At 39.6% G+C, this 12,796-nt stretch overlaps 1 protein-coding gene across 1 annotated transcript in view; it reads right to left on the bottom strand.

The window, feature by feature from the left end:
• The window catches only part of ANKH (ANKH inorganic pyrophosphate transport regulator), a 98,831-nt gene that overhangs the window by 35,832 nt on the left and 50,203 nt on the right, over positions 1 to 12,796 (bottom strand). The window contains exon 2 of the mRNA XM_027681697.1: positions 7,236 to 7,452. Within this exon, the coding sequence (XP_027537498.1) occupies positions 7,236 to 7,452 (217 nt within the window). The remainder of the gene's footprint in view (positions 1 to 7,235; positions 7,453 to 12,796) is intronic.

Genomic DNA, 12,796 nt, shown 5'->3' on the forward strand with positions numbered 1-12,796 from the left:
CCCAAGACAAGTAATGGCAGAATTACTTGTGCCTGAGGAACCTTACCTCAGTTCTCTCCCACTTGTGTCTTTTCTAAGACAACTATTTCTAATGTGAACACTATATGGTTTTTCATCTATAACAATTCTATTATCTTCGTACAGGTCTTCAAATAGGGTATTTCAGGAAAGTTACCCTTTTCATGCATCAGGTCTCATAACTGGATTGACAAATGCCAGCACTAGTCATTCAATTCAATCTTCTTAGACTGTCTCTCATAACTCATAAACAGTATTTGGAAGGAATTGAGGAGTTTCAGTCATCATTGTTTTGCAATGGCTTGGGGATACAGCAGTTAAATGATTAACAGAACTGAAAGGACTATTTAAGTCCAAACAAGACAGTGTAAACAACATAGTAGAATAGAAGGAGGTGGTATGATAGCATTGGGAGCTGGCACAAGCCTCATTCCAGACAACCAGGCCTATATGTCTTCCACCTGAACTATGACTGTTACACCCACAGGCTCCGAGTTCACACAGTAAATCCCAAGTTGCTTAGCCATCTTCCTGGGGTACTCCCAGCCTTGTTTCCTTTTGAAGGAGGTTGAGGAAGAACTTTAAACCAAAACTCCAACCTTTCCTCAGTTCAGGAAGGCCAGTTTAGCTCCTTAAAGTGTTCAGGTGCTTGTTGCACTTCAGTCAAACATAAAGCACAGTCTCTTTTTATTTTTGCATGAGTACCCATGCACCAATCTTTGCTCAGTGTTTGGAAAAAAAGTGTTTGGATTTTTGTGTGGTAAGTCCTTGTTGAAAGCTGCTTTTATGGCAGGGCAGTACGTGGACATTTCTGAATCGACTTATTTCAATGAAGGAGAGAAATCTGGAAGGTGTGTGAGACAAGCCATATGTGAGGGTCAGATTCATTGAGTTGTCTCTTAGGTTCCATTAAAGTTGCTTTACACTTCTGCACAAAACCTTAAAAACTGCTATAGGAAACACACCATCTTCTCCTCCACATAGGGACTGACAGAATGAGAGTCCAGGTGCTGAGAAACCTGCTTCTGTGGAGAAGCCTCCTCCAGCAGTGCCATGCTAGAAGCACAGTATGCTGCAGAAGTCATCCTCCATCCTCTCCATGAACTCTGCCTGTTTTACATGAGACTTGTAAAATGTTTAGAAAGTGAGCAATAAGTAACTTTTTTGGCTCTAAAAGCCATTGCGATGTTTAAATTTATTTTTTTTTAAGTTTACTATCACAGAAAACTACTCTCACTTCTAGGAACAAACAGTTCACCATAGGGTTGTAGTTTATTGACAAGGCACTCTCAATGGGACTTATACCATCACAGCCCACAGTACCACATTTTTAAAATTTCTAGGGATATCAGCGCTGAGCTCTGTAAGCTTTAGTATTTTTTTCTCCCTCCATCAAAAAAAAGTCTAACTGCACTTTTTAATGTGAATTTGGTTTCAAAACCGTAATGGTTAAGCTTAAAATGTTATTTTCAAAATGGCCAACTATTTCATATGTCAGTGAAAGCAAACAGTTACTTTTGCTGGTGTCCATGAATGTTTCCATCCTCAGAAAGAAGGACTCAGCAAGCTGAGTTTTACTAACAAATATACAGGCATGTGTAACTGAGCTGTGAATCAAGCAATTGCTGATGCAATTAGAACTTAACCTTGGCCAACCTTACAAACTTATTATATAGAACAGTGCGAAATTAAAAACATAGACCACAGAGCCAAGGAGTATTACATGAATCTGAAGCAGATGGTGCTTCCCATTTCTCACATAATTTCAACCAAAAGAGAGAAGTCCAACTCCAAGACAAGCTGCCTGTTTGTTGTCCTCTAATACCTAATTTATTTTGCTATGTGGATCAATTTTGCTGCAGAAGTTAAGCAGGAATTCTTGCTTTTGGTTTTTCCAGTTGAGTTTTAAGACCTAGAAACTTAAGAAATGACATTGAAAACTATATACCTAATTGGATCTCCTCTTTCCTACACCAATTTCTCTAACAAGCCAATCACTACCACATAAACTTCAGATATTCTTAAAACAACTGAACACACTCTTAATGATGCCAGCAGTCTCAGACAAATAGCTGTACTATAGTTATTTTGGAGCTGACTACTACTGAACATGTTATACTTCAATCATAAGGAAAAAAAAAAGAAACTCTCATAGGAAGTGATACCATTTTCTTCCAGGCATGGAGCTACATGTCAGTACTAGCTTTACCACAGGAAAAAAAAATTTAAGAAGTGTTTTTGGGTTAAAATGTGTTCTAGACACATTCCATTTTCATACTTTGCTGCCAGTTTTAAAAATTAAGTTGGAGACTTCAGAAGTAAAAAAATCTATTCTGCTGCTTGTCAGAAAGATGGCTCACATGTGCTGATCAGCAAAACTGGTGCTGATCAGGAGTTTCTCATTCATAATCACAGAATATTCTGAGTTGGAAGGGACCTACAGGCACCATCAAGTTCAGCTCTTAAGAGAATGGCCCATATGGGGATCAAGCCCATGACCTTGGTGGTATTAGCACCATGCTCTAACCTGAGCTAATTTGTTCAGCTAAGTGATTTGGGCAGATAGGAGAACATCAACACGAAAAAATAAAACTAAATAGCAAATCTTCATTTGGAGATGGCATAGGGTATATAGATTCCTTTATGTCTTTGATTACCCTGATCTAAAACAGAAGAAAAGCCTGTGTCCCCCTTGTGAAAGCCCAGATGATCAGAGCGTCTAAGGCTTTGTGTTTGGTTGGGGGTTTTTTTGCTTATTTTTACATGAATTAGAAAAAAACCAAAACAGTTTAGGAGCACCTCAATACAGACTGATTACTGCAATCACCTTTTTCCATGCTCAGCTCTAGTTCCAAAATTGCATTAGTTGATTTTCCCAAATCTATCAATGACAGTTGGTATCTGAAATATCTTCAGATAAGCCAACATCTCATGAGTGTCAAAATTTGGCTGTTTTAAATAAAACACAGTCATTGTTATCCAAAAGTGCTTCGGTTATAGGCTTTCTTCCTTTACCCTGAGTACCTTCCTGAGAAGAAACTGCCCCTGTTGTGGAAGAAGGGTTGGGGTGTGGCAGCAGCCAGGGAAGCATGTTACTGCTTTAACAATGGCCATGTGAAGATGCTGAAGCAGGACAAATTTTTAATGAATAACATTTTAATTTTATTTGGTGGGGGGGAAAGGCAAACCTGGATTATATTCTGATTTGTGTTCCTGTCATTTTTTTCCAGGGCAAAATGTTCAGTATGAGCAGTACAGTGGGCACATCTGAACAAGACTGACTGGAAAAAAACCCTCAGCTTGTCATAACCCACTCTGTAACTCCTAGCCTCTGGAAAATTCCAGTAGTCTTACACAGGAATTGGTGGGATTACACCTATGTCTCACTTTTTATGCAGATCTTTCATGTACATGCAGTGACTATGCATGTGGGAAGTTCAAAAGGATCAGTGGGATTACTAGAAACTGCTAAATTTTCCCCTATGCAATCTATGCTGGAGTGGCCGATGCCCACTAGTCTATTAGTAATAAATGGGCACAAAATAAATCACTCATATGTCTTGTCCATCCAATCTGCTATAGATTACTAAAGTTACCTTATACTAAAGTTTACTGGTTAGTGAATTTCCAACCATTTTCTCCTGGTGATGACCATGATCTCTCATGTAGTTTTCAGTCAGATGTAGTGGGCACCAATTAAGGATGTCTGCTTAAGCAAAGAGGATGTTTGCTCTAAATAACTTCTGCCTTGTCATTTCCAGAACCTCAGAGAGTTATTCAAGAGGAAATAAAATTTCTCAGTATACTATTTCTCAGTAAAATAGTGAAAAGTTGAACGATGCTGTTTTATTGCCAAAGAAAATGTGCATGTCCTTCATGACACTGGTATTAAAAGGACTCACTTATTTTGAAGGGCTTGCCAGCAACACTAAGAAATGCATTATGTTAGCATAATGTTATATAAATTACTTTTCTCCTCTGTCAAGCTGGCAATTTAGTAAGATATCAAAAATATGCAAAGACAGTCTTAGCATCTTGAATCCCTTCTCTTACAGCCACCAAAACACCAATCTCCGAAATAATGAGACACTTTAGACTCTGGCTACAGAGTTCTCACCAGGAAACACTAAATGGAGCAGTATCTACCCCCAAAATAGCTCAATGGAAGGAAGGCAGCATACTATCTTCTATTTCCAGACCGCACCTGAAACAGCAAATCCAGGAATACTGTACTGACCAAGGTTTGCAGCAGCATTATAAGTGGGACAAGAATATAGTTTCAAATCCCTTCAGTCAACTTGGTTCTCGGTTCTTACTGATACCTGTACAGGGAAGTGATAGGAACTGTTGGTGAGGACTTTGCAGATGTTCATAGGAATGTGGTGGGGACCCAGAGCTTGCAACTGTGAGTTCGAGTGGTTTAGCTCAGACAGTCACTCCCACAGAGGATTGTGTGAGGCCCAGTGGGGAAGCAGTAGTGGGGAGCTGGTGCTGAAGCAATGAAGCATGAGTCAGGTGGGTGAGACAGTCTGTTTTGATATTTTAAATGAGTAGAGGTTGCTGTTTGTGAGGAGCTGTGTGTGTAGACTGCAAATAGTCTCTATCGCAGTTGGAAATGTGGTGATTCATTGTGGTCAATGTGTTTCTACCACCACTTGTTTTCTTCCTTCTGACTTTTGGTACTCTGTATTTCATCAGGCTTTTTGTTTCCTGTTTCTTCCTGGGCTTTGACAGTCCACAGCAGATAGTCATGTTATCTTCCTTAGCCCTATATTCATGGCATGTAGAAGAAATTCAGTCCCCTGAGTGTTGTTTGTTTCTCTTTTTCATCCGCTGAGCATCAGTACCCTGTATTTGTGTCTCCTGTAGATTAGCCTGTGATAGGCTTGTAGCTGCTGGGGAGTAGTTGCAGGTCCTAGGAGGCTGCCTGTCACTGAACTCCTTCTCTTCCTCCTGCTAGGCAGGCTGTGCATCTGTGGGTCAGAGCAGAATAATCAGGATTTGAAACAGGTTCAAAGGAAACTTGGAACGTAAAACTTGGCAACGTCGCCCAGGCAATTGGTGCTAGAATCTGACTAACTCCATTCTCTCGGGCGCTCTGCCAGTCTCTGCTGTGGCCTTTGCATATTTTCAGGCATAGGCAAGTTAAAATACTAAAAAATATTTTGCAGTCTGTCACCATAAGCAGCTGAAAGATTGTGTGCAGCCCTTTAACTCAGGACTTTAAAGCATGGCAAGCACAGCCTCCTTTTTTTCCCCCAGTATCTGCAGAGGGCATTTCAGAAGTTCTGAACTTCCAGGCAAAGGCAAGAAACTTATCTGGTAGATTTTCCAACCGTTGTTCCAAACATCTCCTTTCAATAAGAAGTCCCACATGGAAAATCCAGTTATATCTTTCACCTGGAAATTTGACAGTTATACTTTAAATTTTGTTAAAATCTATCCTAGCTTAAAATAAAATACTGAATGACTAGAAAATAATTTTTTATCCAGCTGGCAAAGCCAAAAATTTTGACCAGCACTGGCAGGAAAGCAAGTGAGCAACTACAAGAGCAGCTCTGGGGGCTGAAGAAACATTCCAAGCAAAGAAACATGAGAGCCAAATGTACAAATGGCCCAAAGTTTATAATACTGACTCAATAAAGCAGTCTCAAATATCAACATATTGAGGAAGCGACCAATCGCTATCAGTGAATTAAATTAACTTGAATGCAGGTATTCAGCTTATAAAATTAGCATGAGCTTATCCCTGGTATAGAGTTGCCATGCCTAGTGAGCCATTACTGTAAGCATTTATTGTGACCATAACATGGAGCAAAGGCAAATAGCACAGGGCTGTTTTATCAGTGGTGGAATAAGAGATGTGATAGTCAACAAACTGTAGTGCTTGGGAGGCACATAAAGCTGGTGACTATAGCTGACAGCCTGTTAAAGGATAAGAGCAGGAGGCATGTGAATTTACCAGATTTACCTACTCAGGCAGGAACTGAAATAGTCCTATTCTATTCTATTCTAGTCTACTCTAGTCTAGTCTCTTTAACACTATAGGCTGAACAGCAACACATGTTGCTCTTGAGATACTAATAGACTGATAATGAATGCTGCCTGACTTCCAGGCCACTCTGTGATTTCATAGCAATTCAGGATATTGCCATTACACTTGCATTTCCCATTTTTCTGTGATGGAATGGCTCCCTACTGCTGGTCATCCAATTCAACACTACTGCTTGTCAAACAGCACGAGGCTCCATAGGCTGTCACATTACTTCCTCCCTCCCACCCCTTAGAACTCTCAGCTTTTGGGATTTTACCTGCTCAATGCAATGCCCTTTCTGCTTCTTCCTCCAGCATCTCCTGCTCCTCCTTGCTGAGGTCCAGAGATTTCGGCTCTGTAGACTGGGCCAGAAGGTGCAGAGAATCCAGTGCAGTTTTTGGAGAGGATGAAGTTAAAAGTCTTCCAAGTCACATGGCTTTTTATTGCTGCGGCTGATGCTTGAGCTGATATCCCATTTCTCCAGGCTCTCAGAAACTGGCAAATCCTGTGGCTGCCTTACTTTTTACGTTCCGTTCATGTCTGCTTGTGTATTTTCTTTGTTTCAGAGCTGGCCTCAGTTTGGTATAAAGTGCTCTTAGTAACTACTTCCTCCCTTACAGATTAATTATTCAACAGAAGTGGACGATGACTAGCAGTAGTAGAGAGTAATACCTGATATTTTAATGAGCATGCTGGCACTTATTTGCTTCGAGTTTTGTACTGTGAGGTAAGTAGCAAAGGGATAGGTACAGAGGGAGTACACTGACAATGCTACCAAGAACTGACAGACAGCCCTACCAAGCACACCTTAAAACCCTGCCAAACCCATTCCACTAGATATTGCTAGTTGATCATCATTACCTAACAGTAATACTGAGCTATCAGCTTCAGGCAACCTGTCAACCTAGCCAAAGATTTGCTCACACACCTGATTGAAAGAGATCAGCAGCATGTTTAGCTGGCCAGGCAGGAGAGCCCTGTGGGTGGAATCTGATCCTTAACAATTTGTTTAAAAGGTAATAAAAATCGTGTGGACGGGCATGATACCAGCCCAAGAGATTTCATCTCTTTTACATCTCCTGTTGCACTTACAAATGAAATATTAAGCCTACAGATTAATCAGTTTGAAGAACAGGCAAGGGAAGCAAATGAAATGGCACAACTACATGTGAAGTGACCTTACCTATTAAGGTATGAAATATAGCAGCTACAGCGCCAGCCACAACCATGCACAAAACTGCTTTGGTCCTGTCTCGCTTGCTGTTCACAAACACCAGACCTACATTTTTGAAGTCACTCATCGGACCCGTGAAGAACTTCATCAGAGAGTATGCCAGCCCATAGCTGGCCAACATTTCCACAGCATCTTCCTTGACAGCAGCGATGCCCCTATTCAAGGCCTGTGGAAACACAGAAAGAGCAAATAATGTAGCACATGTGGAAGTATACCAAACACAATTTTCTGCATCTGGTTTCTGAAGTAACAAGCAAGTACAGCTGTCATTGTTTTCACCCCAAGCAGGGGTGGATTCAGCTTGTGACCTGTTACACAGGCAAAATAATTTAATATAGACTAAATTCAAGTCAAGTAGACTTGAAGATAAGGTAAGTATCTGTCTCTAAAGTATACAACAGAACTCCTGCTATACCAGAAGTCAGTCTCTTCCCTTTTTAGAATAATTTTATGACCTACTAATAATCACGGATGATACAAGATCACTGAAATACCGCTTTGAGGCCTCAGCCCTGATTTGAACAAAGCACAGTCCTTGCAGATTATCTTTAAAGGTAAAAACTGACATTATTAACTGCTCAAAGTTCAGGAGCTCAAAAGTTGTTTTCAGTGTAAAAAGCTTTTCATAAGAGCACATGTAATTGTTCTTAATAGCTGATATTAGTTTATGATTTTTATTACGAAATGAGGCCAAATATGCCCATGATTAAACATTACTGATATCCTTTCATCTATTTTACAAGGTTCTGATACTATATTCATTTACATCTCCTTGTAGCATATTTAGAAAGAAATACAGCACATATCTTTTAAGACATTTTCAGGTACAACTAACATACTAATTTATTCTAGGTCTGTATTTAGGAAATGTCTGCCAATGAATCAGAGAGAATTAGATGGATTATTTTTATAACTAAGGTGAACCATATTAAAAATGTGTAACATTCCTTCAGATTCCATCTTGAACCAAAATGCTTCTCAAATATTGAATAAAAATGACAGAATGATAGATTTTATCTGCAGTGTGACAGCATCAATCATCTGGTACACCCAGCAAACTGTTAAAACAAGATTAGATTCAAAAAGCATGAAGGATGAAATATGACTTGTTTTAACAAGTATTTAGCTCCTATGGGTTACAGTTCATGTATGCTGACAGGGCCATGACAATGAGGCCAATCAGGAACATCTTGCCAACCCACCTCAGTCTATCCACTTACAGAGCCATCCTATTACCACTTTATCTGAATGAACAAACCAGGTAGAGTATCATCACATAACTGTGATAAAGTCCTTCCATTTCAAATGTAAGCATAGCCTTTTTATTGCAGTCTTTTGACTTCTTTTTCCCTTCCAAAGATCATACAAGCAAGCAACTCCTATTGACTTCAAAAGAAACTGCATCCCTGAAGCAGAAATGAGCATTTTTCCTACTGTTCTTTTCCACTCTTCCTGTGAGACATGATCAATATTTGAAACTAAAGCTGCACTGTCAAAATAGCAAAAAAGCCGTAGAAAATACCACCTTCTCTATCCTTGATGCCTGCCAAATCTCCCTCCTGTAATACACTCTGACCTGAATGCCTGAGGGTCCAAATGTTTTCATCTGTCTTGCTTCAGTTTGTTCCTTCCTGAAAACACCATGTGTTAGATATGGAATATCTGCAGCTCCTATATGTAACCTCTCCTGGGATATAGATAATTCCATCTACTGCACTGGTATCAATTCAAATTATATTTAATCTGCAGACGCCAAAACCACTAGTGGGTTCACAAAACTGCATTCAAACAATTTGTGGAAGACTGTGGCCTCTGAAGTGAATAGTCAAGTTTAGCTGGATGATGTCATAATTGGTATCAAGGTGTATACAGAGTTACAATTTTTTAATTTAAACTTCCTAGAGATGCTGAATCTCCCAGTTGTTGTTGCCAGTAACAGGCAAATAGCCTTAGATTATGACAAATAAAAGGTTCCTTCATCATGGTTCTTCCCTTCTCTTTTCTTCTGTCAAAAGCGAAATCTTTCTGGCAGCTTCAACTTAAAGAGAAACAGCTAACCAATTTCAGGCAGTCTAATTTAAAAACTTCTTGTCACATGTAAACAGCTGAATTATTTCCAGCACAGTTTCAAAAGCACAAGTGCTTCCTTCCTGCTTTGTACAACTACAGAATACCAGAGTCTGTGGAGGATGGTAATCTACTTCTGACAAGGCCATGGGATAAACATGGCTTTAAGAAATAACATTCTGTCAAGAGGCATGGCACTATGATGCCTGTGCAGAGAGACAAATCTTTGCCTAGCACAGACCTCATGCCAGTGAAAACAGTTCCATATGAATTTGGCCTGGGATAACTAAGTTTTTCCACATAAGCAGGACAGACAGGAGGACTTGAACATTCCTTTTTCTCTCCCTCTCTGGTTTTACGGATCTTTTTTGTATGAACAAACGACAGCCAAGTAGGTAACTTTCTGAGTAATCTTCCCTTGAGACACCCTGTGTACTAGGTAAGGTAAACTGGCAAAACACAAAAGGGACTACTCTAAGAGGAATGTTGCCATTAATTTATACTCCTGTGGAATGCCTGGCTGACATGACAAAATACTCTAGAGGCTAGCGCTGAAAAAGCAATCCTCCTAAGTGCTTCTATGGAAAGATCCTTAGGAAATGAACAGTCAATAGGCCTGTGTACAGATGGTTTAGCTTCAGTAGCCTTTTCCTTTTTCACTTTTAGATGACAACGTAAAAGGCTCTTCATCCTCAACTTTCAAACACTATAAGAAAACTTGTGTAGCTTTTCTACCCCATGTACCTTTGAATATTTTTGCTGCTGAAGCTGCTGATGTCATATTTAATATCCTTAAACCCACAAGAAATCCCAGATAATCGATAAAGCTGCTTTGGGGTGCAATATGAAAGATGCAGGCACTTGATCTTTCATGGCATGCCACCCATGCAGTTGGTAATCTTCCAGTCCAATTTCCTGTTAGATTTCCAATTAAATCTGTCATAAAGGAAGACAATATAAACTAGGGCAAGGTCTTCACTTTTTAATCTGACTCTATTTTGTATGCTTTTTGTATGAACAAAAAATCAATAACAAAGGCTCATCACTAGCATCTGTATTCACAAGAGAGCATAACTTTACAAAGATCTGTGTAGCTTGTCAATGAAATCACACAGAACTAGGTAGCAATAATACTAATGACAATATTTAATACAACCATGTAGCTTGATCATACATATTTCAGATGTCATCCTATTTTGAGATGGATTATTCATACCAAAATTGATGGGATAACTAGGAAATCCAGATGTTGGAAGACAGACTATTGTTGACATCACCTTCTCCTGAGTTCTTAATGAATTACTGAACATAATACAGTACTAGGTGAAAGTGTCACAGTAAAGTGTAATTCTTCAAATGTGATTAAAACAAAGCCACAGATATTGGTGACCCTTCTTTTAGAAATAAAAGAAAAAAAACATAGAACACTTTCAGGCAGAGCACAGTCTGGACAAGTTAGGCACATGGACAAGTTAGTTGAAATAAGTCATATTCCTAAAATACTTCTCAAAAAGGCAGACACCAAGATCTACAGCTACTTCTATACAATGTCTTTCTATAACACGTTACATTACCACTGGAAAGACGAAATCTTTACTAGAGGACATGGTAACAACCCTTTGAGCCTTTTTTTAATGAATAATTGTGTGCTGTCTTTAATGTTCACTAAAATCAGAGAGGACTAGCATTTTTAAATTCCTATCCAAAAGATTCAAGTCAGAGGAATACCGAATAATACACTTAACGACATTTGAAGTCATCTTAACAATTGAGTACTGCAGCTGGCTTTATCCTCTTACAAGGAACATATGAGACCTCTACCAAACTTCTAGGACATGCACAATGGATGAATCCAACAAACTTTTGCAGGCAAAGGCAGCAATTTAAAAAGCAACAGTTGTGAGAAAAATGTCAAAGGTCTAACTTGTCCTATTTTGCATGAGCTTTTAGCAGTATTCACTAATGTTGGTAGAAAAGGTTTGGTTTCAATCTACGGCTACACACCTCTGTTGCCAAAAATTCAAAGTCTGTCTCTTGAACTGGTTCTATAGAGTTTAACCATTACTCACGTGATCCTCTCCTCCCAGAGACTACTGGATGACTGATGTTTTACTTTGTATTGGTTTAGACATATAAAAATATTTTTAAAATACACTGAGAAAGCAATACGTATTGTATAGGTTTTCTTCTGATTTTAAAACTGTTTTACATACTGCAAAGAATTTCAATACTCTATATCTGACTAGAAGGGCACATTTTCTACTTCATTTGAAGTTAAGTATTAACTGTGCAGTTCGAAGCTGGGATCTTGGCTGAGATGTTTTCAAGTCCGCTCAGGCTATTTATCTACCCAAGAGTGACATCAAAAAATCTGCTCAATTTGGCAGTATCTTGGCCAAATGTATGTTCAGTTCAGCAAACGTTTTTAATGGTTACCCTTCTCCCTACATCTTCTTACCTGCTCTCTCCCAAGAAAATGGAAGAGTGCCAACACATCCAGGTAAAGAGCAGGCTGATGTAGAGAACAGTCTTTCCCCTGCGTCACATAATCTCTCCTGATGATTGTTGGCTGAGTTTTCATTTACTAAGTCCTGTCATGCTACAATCTTCAGCATCAAATGTACCAGCTGGCTCTGGTTGTTCTGCATCCTGCTGTCACCACTGCCAGAAGGACACCTGACACATCTGATGCTCTGTAAGCACGGCATAATCAGACCACTGTGTAGGTGACAACCTGAGCATTATCACATCTGCATCTCTGCTTCTGGTAAAAGCATAAAGGCAGAAACCCCTGATAGGCAATTTAACATAAACAGCTAGTGCTCTGACACAGGTTTCTGTAAGACTTCCACAGACATGGGCATAGAAGTGGGAGAAAACTGGGCAAAAATAACATGCACACATTTATTCTGGCTCAAGCAGATTGCCCAAACATACCATATGAAGAGAGAGCCCTGTAGGGGTAGAGGGACTCAGACCTTGTATCTTGAAAATTATGACTGAGGAGTGTTCATTGTTTTAGGTCTTTTGTTTGGGGGTTTGTTTTGTTTGGTTCTGCAAGGCTTTCACCCTAATTCAGTATATCTAAATTTGGGTCAGCATCTGTTGTAGCTCATGCATCAGATGACTGAAATGCCATCTGAGGTCAATTGCTATTAGCCCACTACTAAATAACTTTACTTCCCCCTGTTCTGTTACTAAAGCTGGCTGTGAGATAACAGCCAGTTACCCCTGCCCACAGCACTGCAAATGCTAACACTGGTTCAACCCACAGAAATAATCCCAGTCCACAGTAAGAGACCAGAGTTCTGAACCCCCATCTGAAGGAACCCAAGATGCTTGTCCTGAGAGAGGAACACCTAGACATCCCTAGGCTATGTGGCCTATCTATGGAGAGGCTGTCCTTGAGCATCAGGACTGCCCCAAAAATGAGAGCTGAAGTT

This window comes from Neopelma chrysocephalum, unplaced genomic scaffold (assembly GCF_003984885.1).
Source record: "Neopelma chrysocephalum unplaced genomic scaffold, ASM398488v2 Primary Assembly neopelma1_22b, whole genome shotgun sequence".
Classification (NCBI taxonomy): domain Eukaryota; kingdom Metazoa; phylum Chordata; class Aves; order Passeriformes; family Pipridae; genus Neopelma; species Neopelma chrysocephalum.